At 20.5% G+C, this 18,428-nt stretch overlaps 1 protein-coding gene across 1 annotated transcript; it reads left to right on the forward strand.

The window, feature by feature from the left end:
- Nucleotides 1–1,755: 1,755 nt before the first annotated feature.
- PY17X_0109200 (erythrocyte membrane protein) lies at nt 1,756–18,345 on the forward strand (the record flags this gene model as incomplete). The annotated part of the gene is made up of 1 exon (XM_718724.3): nt 1,756–18,345. One exon carries the CDS (start codon nt 1,756–1,758, stop codon nt 18,343–18,345), a length of 16,590 nt encoding a protein of 5,529 aa, XP_723817.3.
- Between the last annotated feature and the right edge of the window lie 83 nt (nt 18,346–18,428).

The raw sequence follows: 18,428 nt of genomic DNA on the forward strand, positions 1-18,428 counted from the left end.
AAGTCCGTTTATTGTGTAGGGAGACAAAAAAAAAACAATAAACTATCCATTGAATAGTATATAATAAAATAATTGTTTTTTTTTTTTTTTTTTCAACAGTAACATGCGTTCAGGCATGAAGTATATATACATACACACGTGACGGTATATAAAAATGAATATATATACAATCAGGATAATTTAAAAAATTAATAAAACAATATATTTTCTTTTGTGTAAAAACAGTTTAATGGATAATTTTAAGCTCATAACGAATGCCACAATTAATATGTATATATATTTCCATATTTAAATGGAATATTTATGCTACAATATTTTTTACTAAATTTATAAACTTAATAGGTTAAAAAAAAAAATTATATATCTGTGAAAAGAAGTTGTAAAATGTGATAAGAATATAAATATTCATATATGTAATATATATTTTTATGAAAAAAAATGTTATTTATAAAAATTATTTTATATAAAGTATCTTATAATTTTGAATAAAGGAAAAATAAGTTCACTCTATGCAATATAAAAAAAATGAAATAAAAAAAAAAAAAAAATACAATGCATATATTATTATTAATGTATTATTATGTATGTATTATTATGTATGTATTTATGTATGTATTTATGTATGTATTATTATGTATGCATTATTATGTATGCATTGTGGATGTTAATTAAAAGGTTTCATGAAGAGGTGAAAAAAGAAATAAGCATATAGAAAATACTTAAAAAAATGTTAATGCATATATTCATCATTTATTAATTATACATATATATATAATATATATATACATACATACATTTTTTATATTTATGAATTTATTTAATTTATGTAATTTATTTAATTTATTTAATTTACATGTTTATATGTATTATTTAATTTTGTATCTATATTTTTTTACAGAACAAAAATATTAATGGCTTTTAAAAATATATTAATATTCATTTTGACCATTTATTATATAAAGGGAAATGCGTACATGTATATATGTAAGCATATTGTTATTTATTAAATGAATAGTACAAATAACTTATTTATGAATTTTACATATTTCCGTACATTTCCATTAATATTAAATTTATACTTAGTATTTTTTTTTGCTTAGAAAAAAGTGAATTTTGAAATGTCAAATGGTTGTACATGTATTATATTGACAATTATTGAAAATAATTTCTGTAAAACAAATAAGCAATATATATTATTTGCGCTGTAACTATATGAATGTAAACATCTCCATATTATTTTTTATTTTTGTTCAAAATCATAAGTGAATCAATAAGCATAATGTCCCTTTTTTGCACTACCCTATCATCATAAGTTGGATATGACAATATATATATAACAATATATATATATAACAATTATATAACAATATATATATAACAATATATATAACAATATATATATATATATATATATATATATATATATATATATATATTCTCACCTGCTTTGCACACATACGCATGTATGAACTTTGTTTTAGTTATATATTGCTTAAACAGTATGTTTATTTTTTACAAAATAAGTAAGCAAATTGTATAGAGAGTATATTTTATTAAACAGTTTTACATATACCATATCATTCCCCCAAAATTAAGACAAAAATAAAAGCATGGGCTCAAAAACAATGTATAAATAGAAATGTGTAATTATTGATTTTTTTTTTTTTGTATAAAAATATTTTGATAAAATAACACATGATTATATATGTAGATACAGGAATAGTAATAAATTATTAATTTTTCATTTGGAGATTTATGAATTGTCTCATGAAAAATATGAATATTTCAGAAATAAATGAAAAGCTAGTTGGGGGTGGAAAAGTTGAAGAATCAATACAAAAGGAAAATGACATAAAAAAAAAAAAAGAACATAATACATCATTTTATTATGAGATATATAACAAAATTAATATTTATTATAAATATTCTATCAATGAAGAGGAAAGAAAAAATAAATGCTTTTTGAAAAATAAGAACCCATTGACTGAAATAACAAAAATTCAAGATGAGTTAGTAAATTTTTTTGATGAAAATGTTGAATTATTTTCGAACCCATTTTATTTTTTAAATTATGAAGAAGATAACAATATAAATAAAAATGATTTAAAAAATTATTTAGGAACAAAATATCCAAATTTATTAAGTATTATGGAAGATATAATAAAATGCTCATTAATAATAAATAGGAATGTTTATTATGTATGTGATTTGTTTAATGATGTTTACAAAAATCTTGAAAAAAATAATATACACACAGAAATAAGCAAAACAATATATATCAATGAGGTATTAAAAGAATGTATAGAAAAAGAAAATTTAATTATTATGATATTTTTGGAAATTTTAGGGTATATAAATAGGAATGAAAAAATTGGAGTAACATTAGATAATGATAACAAATTGATGAAACATGAATATTTTAGTGAAAAAGAAGATAATTATACAGATAATGAATTAAAAAAAAATGAAGAAATAAAATCATCAAGTGATAATAGTTCATTAAGTAATAATTCATTAGCTAGTTTGAATATTTCTAAAAAAAAAAAAAAAAAAAATATTAATAATAAAAAAATAAATGGAGATAAATTTTCATATTATATATTAGTTAATCTAACAGAAAATGATTTGATTGAAAATATATTTTTAGAAATTGATAAAATAATTAAATTTTTAATAAAATTTGATGGTATTTGTGATAAATCTGAATATGTATTTAATTATAAAACACATAAAATAAATATATTATTTAATTTATTAGATATATTATTTTTATATTTTTCTAAATTTCATGCAAATATATATAACATCTCTTCTATTTTTAAATCAATAAATCATCTTGTTTCAACAAAATATTTTGATTTTATATCAACAGATTATTATGTCAAGGAATTAGACAATATTTTATTTTTAGAATCACAAAAAAAAAATAAAAAAATTATTAAATATATAAAAAATATTAAAAATAGTAAAATTATATCACAAGCTGATGATTATTATAAGTTAGATATAAATATATCAGATTCGGGTTTAAATAAACTTGATGAGTTTGTTGAAAATGAATTAAACCCTTCTGTTTATAATTCTATTAATTTTGAAGAATCTAATACGTTGGCAAAAATAAATAAACCGTTAATATCTGATATTGCAAATTCGCAAAGACAAAATTTAATAACTAATTCGGTTAATATTGGAAATATGAATAATGTGCCTAATATAATTATAACAGAATCTAATGAAAATATGTCAAATATAAATCATAAAACTTCAAATTTATTAGATGTAAATTTATTAAACAAATTTGGTAATAGTACTAATAGTAGTAATAATAATATAGTAACGCCAAATCAAATAAATTCTTCTAATTTTCATTCTGAAATAAATAATTTAGTAGGAAAAAATAGTGGAAATATTATGATGAACTCTCAAAATAAGTGTGGAATAAAAAATAATATATTTAATAAATGTTTAGATTCTACTGGATATTGGTATAACTGTAATTGTAGTCTGAATCATTTTGAAAAATCAACACTTACATTATCTACACAAATAAGTTTATTATTAATATTATGCTTACACCCAAATATAGATAAATATGTATATGAAAAAAGGAAAAATATAAAAATAAATAATTCCTTATCTCCAGATGGTATTAACATTAGTGTACAATCTTCTGGTAAAGAAAATATAAATGAACTATTAGAATTAAAAAATAAAAAAATAAATTTTGAAAATTTTCAAACACCAACAATATGGAAATACAATTGCATGACCACAGAAAAAGATTATAAACATTTAATTGGAATCAAAAATAATTATATAATTAGTGAAAATTACATTAGTGAAAATATATCATATTATTATTTATTCTTTAGTAAAATAAGTGAAGCAAAAAAAAAAAAAAAATATAATAAAATTGAAGAAAAAAATGTTGAAGAATTTTGGAATGACAAAAATTTTCAAGATGCATCTAATGATGGAATCACGGGATCATGTTCATCTGATTCTAATATTTTGATGTTAAAATTTGTTATAGGTTTATTTATTAATAGTAAAGAAGATATACTATCATCTATTTTTGATGATAATATATTTAAACTATTGCATAATTTTATTTTAAAAAAAGTTTCAAGTTATACCTTAATAGGAAATTTAATATTTCATTTATTTCATAGTATTTTTTTATCATCTTTCATAAAAAATGGAAGAACAACAGATGTATGGAATACATTTATAGATAGTCATATTAAAAGAGATTTTATTTTAAAACGCAAAAAAAAAATAGATAATAAAGATGGAAATATATCTAAAGATACTATTACCAATTTAAGTAATAATAATAATAATAATGCTACATCTTTTATTCAAGATAATATATTACAAACTCGTCAAAATTTTGATGGAATTAATAAAAATACATCTCAAAATCGAATGGGTTCAGATTCTTTAATAAATCGAACGATTCAGAATTCTTCTTCTGATTTATATATCCATCAAAATTCATATCGTAATTTACATAACAATATAATATACATATATAAAAAAAAAGGCGAATGTATAATAGATATATTAACATTTTTAAAGATATTATGTATAAATTATCCACGTTTAGTAACAAAATATGTATGTATTCTGAAAAATATAATAAATAGATACCATTCAAGAATTATGGAATTTTCTGAAATCGATGATACATTTTATCATCATAATTTAGAACAGATTCAAGAAGTAGATAATAGTGGAAATAAAAATAGTGTTAACCGAAATTCAAAAAATGAATATGATAAACATTTGCAATTAAAAGAAAATAAATATTATAATATAAATGAAGAGAGACGGATGATAATAATGAAATATAGAAGTTTAAAATTAATTGCAGAAGATAAAATGAAAATTTGTATCGATTTTTATTCAGATATTTTTGTTCAAATTTTAGATTTTGCATCTGTTTTATGTAATAATATATATGATTTAAAAATAATTGAAAGTGTTGTTATGTGTTTTAAAACCCCTTTAACAGCAAATTTAAATATTTTTAATTTAATAAAAAAGTTATTTAATCAATTTACTTGTGCTTTAAATGGAAAATTTAATGAATTTTCGAAAATCACAAATAAGCAGCATATATATGAAAAAACACGTGGAAATACAAAATCGGGGGGACCTTTAAATAACAATTTTAGCACAATAGATGATGAAATAAATGACATACCAAATGGTGACATAACAAATAATGCCCAAATTAATGGTAAAAATAGTAGAGATCTGTATCGAAACGTATTCGGAAGAGGTGCAAATATTTCAAGTAGCCAAAATGCAATAACCGGTTCAAATAACAATGCAAATTTGGTTTCATCTTACAAAGGTGGAAATAGCAAAAATGGAAATGGTGAAGAAGAATATGAAAATGGAAATTACAATAATGTTTATGATGGAAATGATTACAGATATGATGATGATGATGATGATTATTGTTCTAATGCATATTTTACATACATAAATTATTTTAAATTAAATTTGTTAGAAAAATTATTTGAACAAAATAATTATCTTAAAGAAATTTTAAAAAATAATAATGTTATGGAATATCTTGAAAAGAATAATGCATATTTAAGAAATTTGATAAAAGAAAATTATCTTGTTGAAAAGCATATAAATGATAAAAAAATTTTTAAAAATTATGCATCTAATTTAGATGCATATAATAAATTGCTTTCTTATGAAAATGATTACACAGCATCTGCTAGAGATGCAAATAAGATATTACAAGACATTGAACAAAGTAATAATAAACTAAAATTATTTTTAAATTTCAAAGGAGTAAATTCATTGTTTGGAACCCAAATAAATTCTATTTCAGATGTTGGTGGTTTGCAAAATAATTTAGATAATAATTCATTACAGATTCAAAATTCGATGTCTAATTTTTTAGAAAATTTACTTGAAGAAAAAAATTGTATAAATTATTTATTAGCAGATAATAAAGTAGCAGAAAATTTATTAAGAGAAAATAATATATTAAAACATGAATATAATAAATATAATTTGATAGATTTGTTTTTTAAAAATATAACAGAAGAAAACCAATTAGATAATATAAAAAGTATAATGCTTACTGAATATAATGTAAATAAAATATTATCATATGAAAAACGATTCAAAATATTAAAAACGAATTTTGATGGATCATATAATAATAAAGAAGCTATAAAGATTTTTTTTGAAGATAATAAAGAAGCAATAAATTTTTTTAAAGATAAAAAATATGACCCACCAATATTTAAAGATGATGATTCAAGTTCATTAAATGATAATATTATGAACAGAGCTAAAGTAATTTTAAAAAGAGAATTAGAAGATGATTCAAAAAGTTATATAGATGCAAGATATTTATTAAATAACATTTTTGAAAAAAGATTCTATCCATATAATTGTATAAAAATGTTAGAAAAATGTTTGCTTTTTTTATCATCAGTCAATAATAATAAATTATGTTATTATATGCCTTTAAATAAAAATCTATTAGTAGATTATATTTTATTAGAACAATATGAAAATACGAATATAAATACAACAAATAATACATCTATAGATATAGAAAATATGCATTTGCATGAAAATAATAATGTGAATAAACTATTTAATGATATAGATGAAAAGAACCCTTTTAGAGTTAGAAATAAAAAATATAATAACATGATGTCTTTAATAGATACACAAAATTGTATAAACACAACTCAATTTAAAAATGTATTTATACATAATTTAAGTATGCATAATAATAAAATATCTAGAGACAAACATAAAATTGTTAAACATTATAAAACATTACATCTATTAGATATGTTATATGAAATAATTAAAACAAAAGGAAATTCTTCTTTAGATTTATTAAATTTAAAATGTTTATCTCTTGAAATATTATGTTCTAGTTTTGTAAAAAATTCTTCATCTGCTTTATCAGTACTTTGTATTATCACAAATATATTTCCTGATCTATTTATAGATGTTGTAAAACAATTTAAGGATCAAAATGATCAGCTAAAAAAAAAACTTGATTTTTTTGATAAAGAAGCATCTATTGGAAATTCAAAATATAAAAAAATAGAGCAATTAACAAATAATTTATCGGTTCCAAAAATTAATCTTAAAATTATTATTATATTTATGAAGTGCGTTAACTTTTTGATATATATTATTGGAATAAAAAGAAAATTTAATATGTCTTTAACAAAAATATGGCATTTTTTTAATAATATAGATAAATTAGAAGAAATTGATTCTAAAATTAAATCAAAAAGATCAAAGAATATAAACACAAAAGCACAAAATTGTGCATTTATTGACATTTTTTATAATTTTGATGAATTTTTTGATGATTTTGATATGGAAAAAAATAATGAAGATGTAGAAAATTGCCAAAATATAAATAATAATAATCAGCCATTTGATAATATTTTAAATATTGGTGAATCAACTCATGTTGGAAATAAAAATGTTATAGAAAGAGATCGAGAAGAAAATTCTCAAAATGTTAAACATAATTTAGAACAAGGAATAAATAATAATAGTACTATCAGAAGTAATAACAATAATAATAATAATAAAGAAGCAAATCCAAACGATTTTGAAGATAATGAAAATAACGATATATATGAAAAATGTTTAAAAAAAAAATTAATGATAGAAGATGATGATAAAAATATATGCAAACATTTAATAATTTTAACTAACTATATTGTTCAGAATATTTTTTATAATTTAATAAATAATTTTATTTTAAAAAAAATACGGGATCAAAAATATGAGGCAGAAGATTTTTTAGATGAAAATATTAAGTTGGAAATTTTTATGAATAAACAAGAAAATTCAATGTTTAAAAGAAGATATAATTATTATATTAATAAATCTAAAAATATTGAATCGCAAATTACTACAATGCAAAATGATGTAAATACTAATACATCTAACATATATCAAATTGAGCAAGTTCTTAGACAGAACAATATAACTTTTGAACCATATATAAATTCTCAAAAAATGTTTGATAAAGCTTTTTCACCAAATTTGAGTGGAAATTTGAGTGGAAATTTGAGTGGAAATTTGGGTGGAAATTTGGGTGGAAATTTGAGTGGAAATTTGGGTGGAAATTTGAGTGGAAATTTTGGTGCATCTATTTCTGCAAATTCTTTGAACCCGTTTTCAACCAATCTTGGGATCGGATCATCTACATCTCAACTAGCCACAACCCCAATACCTTTAGGAAATTCTACTAACATATCTTTGTTCAAACAAGATAACAAAGGAACGAATTTTTCAACCATGTTTAATAGTACCAATACACAAACTAATATATTAAGTGAAACATCAAGAACTAGTTTAAATAACACACCAACTCTTAGTACATCTAATTTTAACAATTCTACTAATTTCTTGAATCCATCTCAAACAAACACTCCATCTCATTCCATTATGGATTCTCAAAGAACCATGTTTGCATCTACATCAAGGTTACTTTCACCATCTCAAGAAACACTAGGATTAAATACTTCATCTAATAATAATACAATTCGTGATGCATCTAATTCTTCTTTATTTAATGCACCCACTTCTTCCAATAATAATAATATGTTCAAGCCACAAACTGGACTAAATATGTTTTCATCCTCCAATTCAGGAACAAATACATCTACTCTATTTTCAACTCCCCAGTCAAATACAACAGGACTGTTTGGCGGTTCGAGTTTGGGAAGTGCTGGCTTGGGAAGTGCAGGGTTTGGAAACAATAATTCTAATATTAATGATTCTAGAAGTAGTAGTAGCATATTTGGATCGAATATACAAGCTAACAAAAATAATTCAAGTGTGTCATCATTTGGAAGCATGTTCAATCAAACATCAAGCACATCTAATACAGGTACTAATTCTTTAGGACTAAGTGGTGGATTTGGTTTGGGTTCAAGACCAGGAATGAATACAAGTAATAATTTATTGTTAAATAATATGGATTCTAAAAATAGTCAATTAGGAGGAACACTTGGTGCATCTACCAGTACATCTCTTTTTGGAGCAAATAGAAGTAACTCAACCTTAACAAATAATACAGTATTTTCTAGCACCACAAATACAAATAGTTTATTGAATCCAACTAGCCAAAATAATAACAGTTCTAATATATTCAACAAGAACCCATTAGGTACATCTAACACGATTTCAAATAATAGTAATTTATTTTCGTCACCAACTACATCTACCTCTTTATTTGGTTCAAATACAACCCCCCAAACATCATCATTTGGAAGTGCAACAAACAATATGACTCAAGCTACATCATCATTTGGAAACGCAACAAATAATATGAATCAAGCTACATCATCATCTTTATTCAATAACTCTTTTGGATCTCAGCAAAACAATGTTACATCTAGTAACAATTTGTTGGGTCTATCTTCAAATAATTTAACATTAACAGGACAGGGAATGAATCAACACTCATCTCTATTTAGTAATAATAACATGGGTTTTTCAAATAACTTAATGGGAAGTAAAGGAAATAATTCTTATCTATTTGGAAATGAAACTAATCAAAATATTATGAACAATAATACAAGTTTATTTAGTACAGGAAATATTTATTCACATCTAGGAAATGAACAAAATAATTTACAAAATATATTAAATAGAGAAGGTATTAACAATATAAATAAATTAAAAGAATATTATGAAAATTTAAAAATAAAAACAAATGTATTAAATGCTGAAATATATAAAAATAAAATAGAATTAAAAAAAAATGAATATAATTTACAAAAAGAAAAAAAAATCCAATTTATAAAAGAAGCAAAATTAAGACATATGAAATCTAAATCAGATATAAATTTTAAAGAAAAAGAAATGTATATATTAATAATTTTAGTTTTTATGTATTTTAGGTTAATATTAAAAGGTCCATTGCCTTTCACAAAAAATAATCAGAAACTAAATAAAATAATGAATGAAAGATTTGACTATTTATGTGATTTTAGATCAACTATGTATTTATTTGAACAGATTCTAGGAGAATCAAATAGATTTTTAAATATATTTTTTAATGTAATATTTTTAGATAATATATTACATGAATATAATAAAAATTTAGAACAAATTATATCAAAATATAAAAATCATTCAGATTATATAACTATATGTAATAAGAAAAAAACATTGTTTCGAACCGACATTGGTGAGGAAAATGCCGAGAAAGCTGGCGAAGCCACCATTTCAGCTCAATTTAAAAATGGAAAAGATTCAGCAAATGGAAAAGATGCAACAGATGCAAGCGCGACCGACAACTTATTTACCACACTGACACCCGAAGCTTATTATAAAAAAAAGATGGAATATATAATTTGTTCATATTCCAAAGAAAGCTATAATAATGTACTTTTCCATAAAATCAAATCTTTAGGGTTAAGCATTTTAAAGATATTATTTGAGCGTGATGTTTTATTTATACATATGTATAATCAGTGGAAAAATGAAAAAATATTATATGAAAAAATTAATAAATTTCATTTAAATTTTAATTCTATAAATGATAATGTAACGTTAATAAATAATATGACTAATACAAATGATTCTACATCTGAATCTATTTTGAATAGTAACAATAATAATAATAATAATAATTTTATTGCTTCAAATTTTAATGACATAAATTCAAGAGGGACTGAACAAATAAGAGAAGGGTTAGATGCAGGTACATCTACTGGTACAGATGGAAAAGATATAAATTTCACAGAATCATTATGTACACCTATATGTGTACATAATTTTTTGTTTAAAAATATTAATATAAATTCAAGTACTACTTATTTAATTTTATTATTAAAAAACTTTTTTCGAACTAGCGAAATTAACAAAATAATTATATATTTGATTTTACAAATTATTGTAAGAGATACCAAAACAACAATAAATATATTAAAAAGAGATTCTGAATCATTTAATTATTTAAAATATGCATTAAAAATGATTTTTATATATAATTTAAATTACCAAAAATTTAATAATTCATATATTATGTCAAATAGAGAAATAAAAATGCAAAATATTTTGAACAATTTTATTGACATTCCTTTAATGTATTATTTAAAAAAAAATAATAATATAAAAAGAAGTGATTCTATGATAAATAGTCGAAAAAATCAAGAATTTTGTGAACGAAATAAAAAAAATTCAATATCAGGAAATGAAGTTTTAAACACATCTAACTGGTTATCTTACATCAATAAGTATAGCAATGGAAGTAATGAAGATGATATAACTTATCGAGATGGAAAAAACAAATCGAATCTGAGCAAATCAGATATAACCAAATCAGATATAACCAAATCAGATATAAACAAATCAGATATAATTTTGAAAACGAAAAAAGATGGAAATTATTTATTTGATGGGATAATGGAAGAAGGAAAGAATAGCACAAATAGTTGCTCCGATAGTACATATAACAGTTATAGTAGTGATATAAATAATTTAGAAAATACGAAAAATACAACATTAAATTATAATTTAAGAAATGAAATGATACTAAAATGTAAAAATTTCAAATTTAAAAATTCAAAAAAAAATAGATCAAAATATGTATATGATTACTTATCATATAATGATGTAATAGATACGATAAAAAGTAAAAAAATTTGTGTTTTTTATGATAATAAAGAAAAAGATGAAGATAATGATAATATAACATTTTATAATTTATCATCAGAAAATATAAATGATAATTATTCAAAAAATGATTATCATAATGAAATCAAATCAATTAATTATGATATAACAGGTTTTTGTAGCTGTTACAATTTTTTACCAATAAATAAATTTTATACAGAAAAATATGATTTTATAGAAAATGAATTAGTTTATATTAGTGATTTGAAATTATATTTTTATGTCAAATCGTTTAAAAGACATTCTTATTTTACTAAACTTTTGAATATCGAAAAGGTCAGTCCTACATCTGAAAATGGGAACGATAATGAAAATGGGAACGATAATGAAAATGGGAACGATAATGAAAACGAAACAATACAAGATCGAAATCGTGAAGGAAAGGATACAAAATTTCGAACTAATAATAAAATAGAATCAGAAAATGAACAAACTGATATAAATAAAATTGTAGAAGATGAAATAAAAGTATTCGATTTTTACAATAAATTAAATAAACTTAATGAGAATATGTTATTTCCTAACATCTTTTATGATAATAAAATAGATAAAATGAAATATATAGAATATATAAAACAGATTGGGGAAATGGAACGAAAAGAAAATTATGGAAAATATAAAAAAAATTTAAACCCATTAAATAATATATTAAAAAAAAAAAAAAATGAAATTGAAAAACAATTATCTATAGAATTACAAAAAAAATATATACATATAAATAATGAATATTGTGAATGGATAGAATTAAGCCATTTATTAAATGTAGATATAGATTATAATGAAATAAGAGGTGGGTTATATAAAAATAATAATATTTTTAATAATTATAGTAGAATAACCATTACTAAATTAATTTTATATTTTTATGAAATTATGATTCGAAAATTTATATTCTTAAATGATTCAGATCCATTAATTGAAAGTTGTGTATTATCATTATTAGGTTTATCTTTTACACCTTCCAAACAAATAGATAAAAAAAATATCATAACAAATATAGAAGAATCTTTAGAATTAGAAGAAAATTGTTTCTTAAATTTGCTGATAAAAAATATAGTTATAAATTTTTCGAATTATGATCATATATCTGAAACCATTCAAATTGGTTACAATAATGATAGTGATAATGTTATTGAAAGTGGTGAAGAATATAGTCAAAAAAAAAAAAAAAAACTATTAATAAATGAAAAATTAAATAAATTCGAATTTGAAGATGAAGAGGAAAGCGTTTTAGGAAATTACACAAATGATAATGATAATGAAAATGATAATGAAAATGATAATGATAATGAAAATGATAATGAAAATGAAAATGATAATGAAAATGAAAATAAATTTTTAAAAAATTCCAGTTTATATAAAATGGGGTCCGGGTTAAGGAACGAAAATTCAAACATGATATTTTTGAATAAAAAAAAAAAAGATTATTATAAAAAAAATATATATTTAAATAATTGTAATAATTTAAAACAATATAATACATTTGAAAAAAATATATATTTTATTAAAAGCTTAAATATTATATATATGTTATCTAAAAATAAAAAAATAAAAGAGTATATAATAAATTTAATAAATACAATGTGGCATAATAAATATAATGTCTTTTATTATATTACCCAAAATGTAAATATTGAAAAATTAAAAGATACAGAAAAAATTATTTTTTTTAAAATTTCGTTACACATTTTAAATATTTTTATTCCAATATTAGATTATATACTAAATAATATAGATAAATATGTTGACAAATTTATTAATTTAAGTTTCCCAAACGAAAAAGAAGATAATAATAATAATGTAGTATCGAGTAGTTCCGAATTTGGAAATAAAAATATAGGTTCACAAACATATTGTAATATATTTCAAATAATAAATAAAGAAAATTTTGATGAAAAAAAAAATTTATTTGAATTTTTAAATCCATTATTCACATTTGATAATGCTCAAAATTTTATAAATCATTATATTAATATTGTAAAAGATTATAACGATAACTATTTAAAACATTATATTTATCATTATTATTTATTTAATTATAATTTTGAGTTTCAAAAGATTTATAATTATTCAAATATAGAACATATACATTATATAAAAACCAATAAAATATATAACAATGTGAATAAAAACTGTTTTGACACTAAGAGTAAAATAAATGAATATAATAAAAAGAATGTGCATTTGCTATATACAAATATAATAAATGTGTATGTTAATTTTTGCAAAATACTGAACAGTTATAAGGGTAGCAAACGTGGCGGTGCAAATTTCAGTTATGTGGAAACTCGCGATAATGAAAAGGATGGTAATGGCGATAGTGATAGTAATAGTGATAGTGATAGCGATGGTGATAGTGATAAAATAGCAAAACCGACAGATGTAGAAAACGAAAATGGATTCAATTTTGAAAATTTGCATGAAATAATAGGAAACAAATCTTATCTATTAAAATTTTTAGACGATTATTATATAAATGATGAAATATCAAAAAAAAAAAAAAAAGAATATCTTGAAAAAAATGTATATATTTATAATAGTATAAATTATTTAAACATAAATTATAAAAATTGGCTACTTGTTTATAAAACATATATAGAAAAAATAACATATTTAGTAGATTTAATTTTAAAAATAAAAAATAATACCATAAAAAAAAAAATATATTATTTGAAAAATTATTTTTATATAGTAAATAATATACAAAAACATTTAAAAAATATAACAAATATAATAAAATCATCATATTATATAAATTTTAACATTCAGATTACTCCTATTCTTTTTATTGTCTATTTATTTATAACTATATTTTTTTTATCACATAATAATAAATTTGCTTTTAAATATTTTTCTTCTATTAACAAAGGTTTTAATAATTTATTTAAAGGAAAAAATATGCTTCATTTTAGAGACGCTCAAAATGGTGATGACGAAGATGGTGCAAATAATAATGAAAAAGATGATACAAATAATAATGAAAGAGATGGTGCGAATGATAATGAAAGAGATGATACAAATAATAATGAAAAAGATGGTGCGAATAATGTCAGTTTGGGTGCCGAAAAAAAAAGCGGTTCTAAAAAAGGAAACGAACCAGATGCACATCTATATGATAATGACGAATTTAAGATTGATCATTTAAAATATAACAAAAAATTGAAAATGTCATCTGTTTTTTCTAAACAAATATTAACAAAAGAGTTTCAAAATAATATAATAAACATTCCAAAAACATATAACCAAATTTTTAATTCAAATATGGTTAATAATTTTGATAAAAAAACCAAAACAAGATATAACAACATTATTAGTTCATCTATACATCATAATGATCGAATAGATGCATTTTCGAATCTACAAAAAGGAGAATTATATAGATCTGGTTTTTTTATTAACAATGTTTATAATGATAATAATGATAGTAACAATGATCATGTGAAAAATTCAGATGAAGATAAAATATATTATGATATACATAAAGAATATTATAAATTAATTTTAAAAAGTGGTGAGTTTTTTGGGAATATATTAAAACTGTTAATAGTTTTAATAACAAAAAAACATCCAGTTTTAAATAAATATACAATTATATATATATATGAATGTTTATATACATTATTAAATATATATCATTATAGTTATAATTTTTCTGAAAAAGAATATAATTCCCAAAATAATAAAAATATGTTCATATCATTAATTAAAAAAATAGATCAAAATATATTAAGCGAATTTATTAGTACACTATTTACCGATTCATATAAGAACTTTTTTACAAATAACAATTCAACTATCCCAATATATTTTTATAATAATATATATAAATTTATAGATTATAATACCGAAATATTTATGATAAAAAAGCGTGGAGAATTACCTGATAATGCATCTATTTTAGAATCACCAAATCAAATGAAAATGAATGATTTAATAGATTCAGATAATAGTGATATAGGAAACTATTTCATAAATAAAGAACAAATGTATATGAATCAAAAAAAACAAAAAAAAAAAAAAAAAAAAGTTCATTTTGAAAATACAGAACCTACCAACATTATTAATGTAAACACAAATGAAAAAGATTCAGGAATTATAAATTTAAAATTTAAAAATAATTTTGAAAATAAAATACAATTAAGTAGTACGAGTTTAAATCTATATGAAGAAATATATTGTAGTAATTTTTTATATAATCAAAATGATTTGAATTTGCTTAGTATAAATTTATTAATATTTTTATTAACAAAAATAGGTATATATGAAATTGATATAAAATTTAATGAAAATAATATAAAAAATATAATAAAAGGAAATTTATTTATATATGGTGATAATTTTACAAATGAAAATGAAAATAAAATATTACATACATGTTTTTTATTAAGTGCATTATGTGACACATCATATATAAACGATTTTATTTCTCATGATGATTTATTCAGTTTATTTTTAAATAGTAATATATTTAATAATTTACAAGAATATAAATTTAATTATTTATCAAGCAGTATATCTTTTTTAACGTTTCCTACAAATTTTCTTGAAAATAAAAATATATATATACCACTTCCAATGTTGGTTATATCATATATTACTGTTATATTAAAAGTTATAGATAAAAAAGGATTACACTTATTTAACATAATTGGAAAATGGATAAATATGAATATCAATATTTTTACAAACTATTTGATTGTTAATAATTATCTTATGAAATCAAATGAAATCACACATGAAATAAATAATTTTACAACATATAATCACAATCTTGTATATAAATGTTTGTGTTATGCATCTACCTGTAATTTTACGCGACAGTCCCCAAATAGGCCCGTAAATGTGTCTAGTGCATCTAAAATGGGTGTGAATAAAAATAAAGAAAATAGTATGAACAGTATGAACGATGTGAACGATGCGAACGATGCGAACGATGCGGAAAACTTAATAAACCATGCGAACGTCAAACTTGTTAACTTAGACATAATATATTCATGTACATATTATCTACTAAGATTGTATAAAAATTATCTTTTATATATACATCAGAATTATTTAAATTTAAAAAAATTAAAAATAGTTGAAAATATGAATAAAAGAAAAAATTTCAAGTCAAAAAAAGTTAAAAAAAATTTAACATATATGGAAAAAAATATTATTAATAAAAAAGGAAATATTGAAGAAACAAATTTATCTAACAACATAAACAAATCTATTAACACAATTAGTGATGGATATAATATATACAATACGATGCCGATACAAAAAGAAAATTATATTAGAAATAACGACGGAAATAATAGCGAATTTGAAAATAACGAAAGTTCAGATGATGATGAAAATAACGAAAGCTCAGATGATGAAAATAGTGAAAATTCAGATGATGTAGATGTAGATATTCGAGAAATGGGTTCTATAAAAAATAATTTTTCTAATTTAATAAATTCTGTATATGAAAATAAAAATAGTCAATTTGGTATTGGAAATTATAATGATAAAAATGGTATTAATAATCATTTTGAAAATAGTGATAATAATAATAATGGGTTTGTTGGAAATAACAATTTTTATATAGATAAAGGAATCAACTTTGAGTTTAACGAAATATCATTAAATATATGTAACATAATAAAAGAGCATACATATATACTCCAATATGTTAAAGATCTTTTAAACATTTTATCTATCTTTGTTGTATATAATATAAGTTTGAAAGATGAAAATGAATTAATAACAAATAATATGAATAATAATAATAATAAAGAATCACAAAGAGACCATTACATACATCTTAAAAGCGATAATAATAATAATAATAATAATAACAACCATGTTGGAAATAATAACCATGGTGATGAAAATAATTATAATTTTGATACAAAAGAAATGAAAAGGAAAAATATAAGAACACATCGAATATTACAAAATATAATTCCAAAATATTCTATTAAATTTCATTGCATTAATTTATGTTTGGATATAATTGAATATGATATAGGACTATATGATGACTATATACAACAATATAAAACAAAATATTTCGATTATATTAAGATTGTTTTAAAAGTATTTATGAATGCATCTTTTTATTACATTAATGTGATTAAATATGATAATAGGCATATGTTAAAGAGTGTATCTATGGCAATGAAAAAATTAACTAATATTATATTTTTTTTATTAAAAAATTTAACAAGAAAAGAAAAATCAAATGATGATGATGATAAAACAAAACATGCTTTAATAAATAAATTTTTATATGATAAAAATGGATTTAAAAAAAATGCACATGAAATAACAACAGAATTATTTAATTGTGATGATAATATTTTTAATGATAAAAAACCATCTTTAGATAATGTTAAAAAATTTTTAGAAAACACAGAAATAGATATTCATGTTTTAAAAAAAATATTAACATGTATTATTTATTTTACTTTTGCTATCTTAAATAATCAAAAGGTTAACAAAATTAATATCGAAAATATTAATCTTAATCATATTAATAAAATTAACTTAAAAAAAATTGCAAATACATATTTGGAAAATAACAATATATTAAAAGTTTTCACATTTATATTACAAAGATCCACTCAAATTTATTATCTTTTGTATAACTATGCAACACAATCATAATTTTTATCCTGCATCTAAAAAGGGCGACGATGGGGCCAGCGATAGTAATGACGATGTAGTGCCGATTTGGCTCTAGCCCATAA

Source organism: Plasmodium yoelii, assembly GCF_900002385.2.
Source record: "Plasmodium yoelii strain 17X genome assembly, chromosome: 1".
NCBI classification, from domain to species: Eukaryota; Apicomplexa; class Aconoidasida; order Haemosporida; family Plasmodiidae; genus Plasmodium; species Plasmodium yoelii.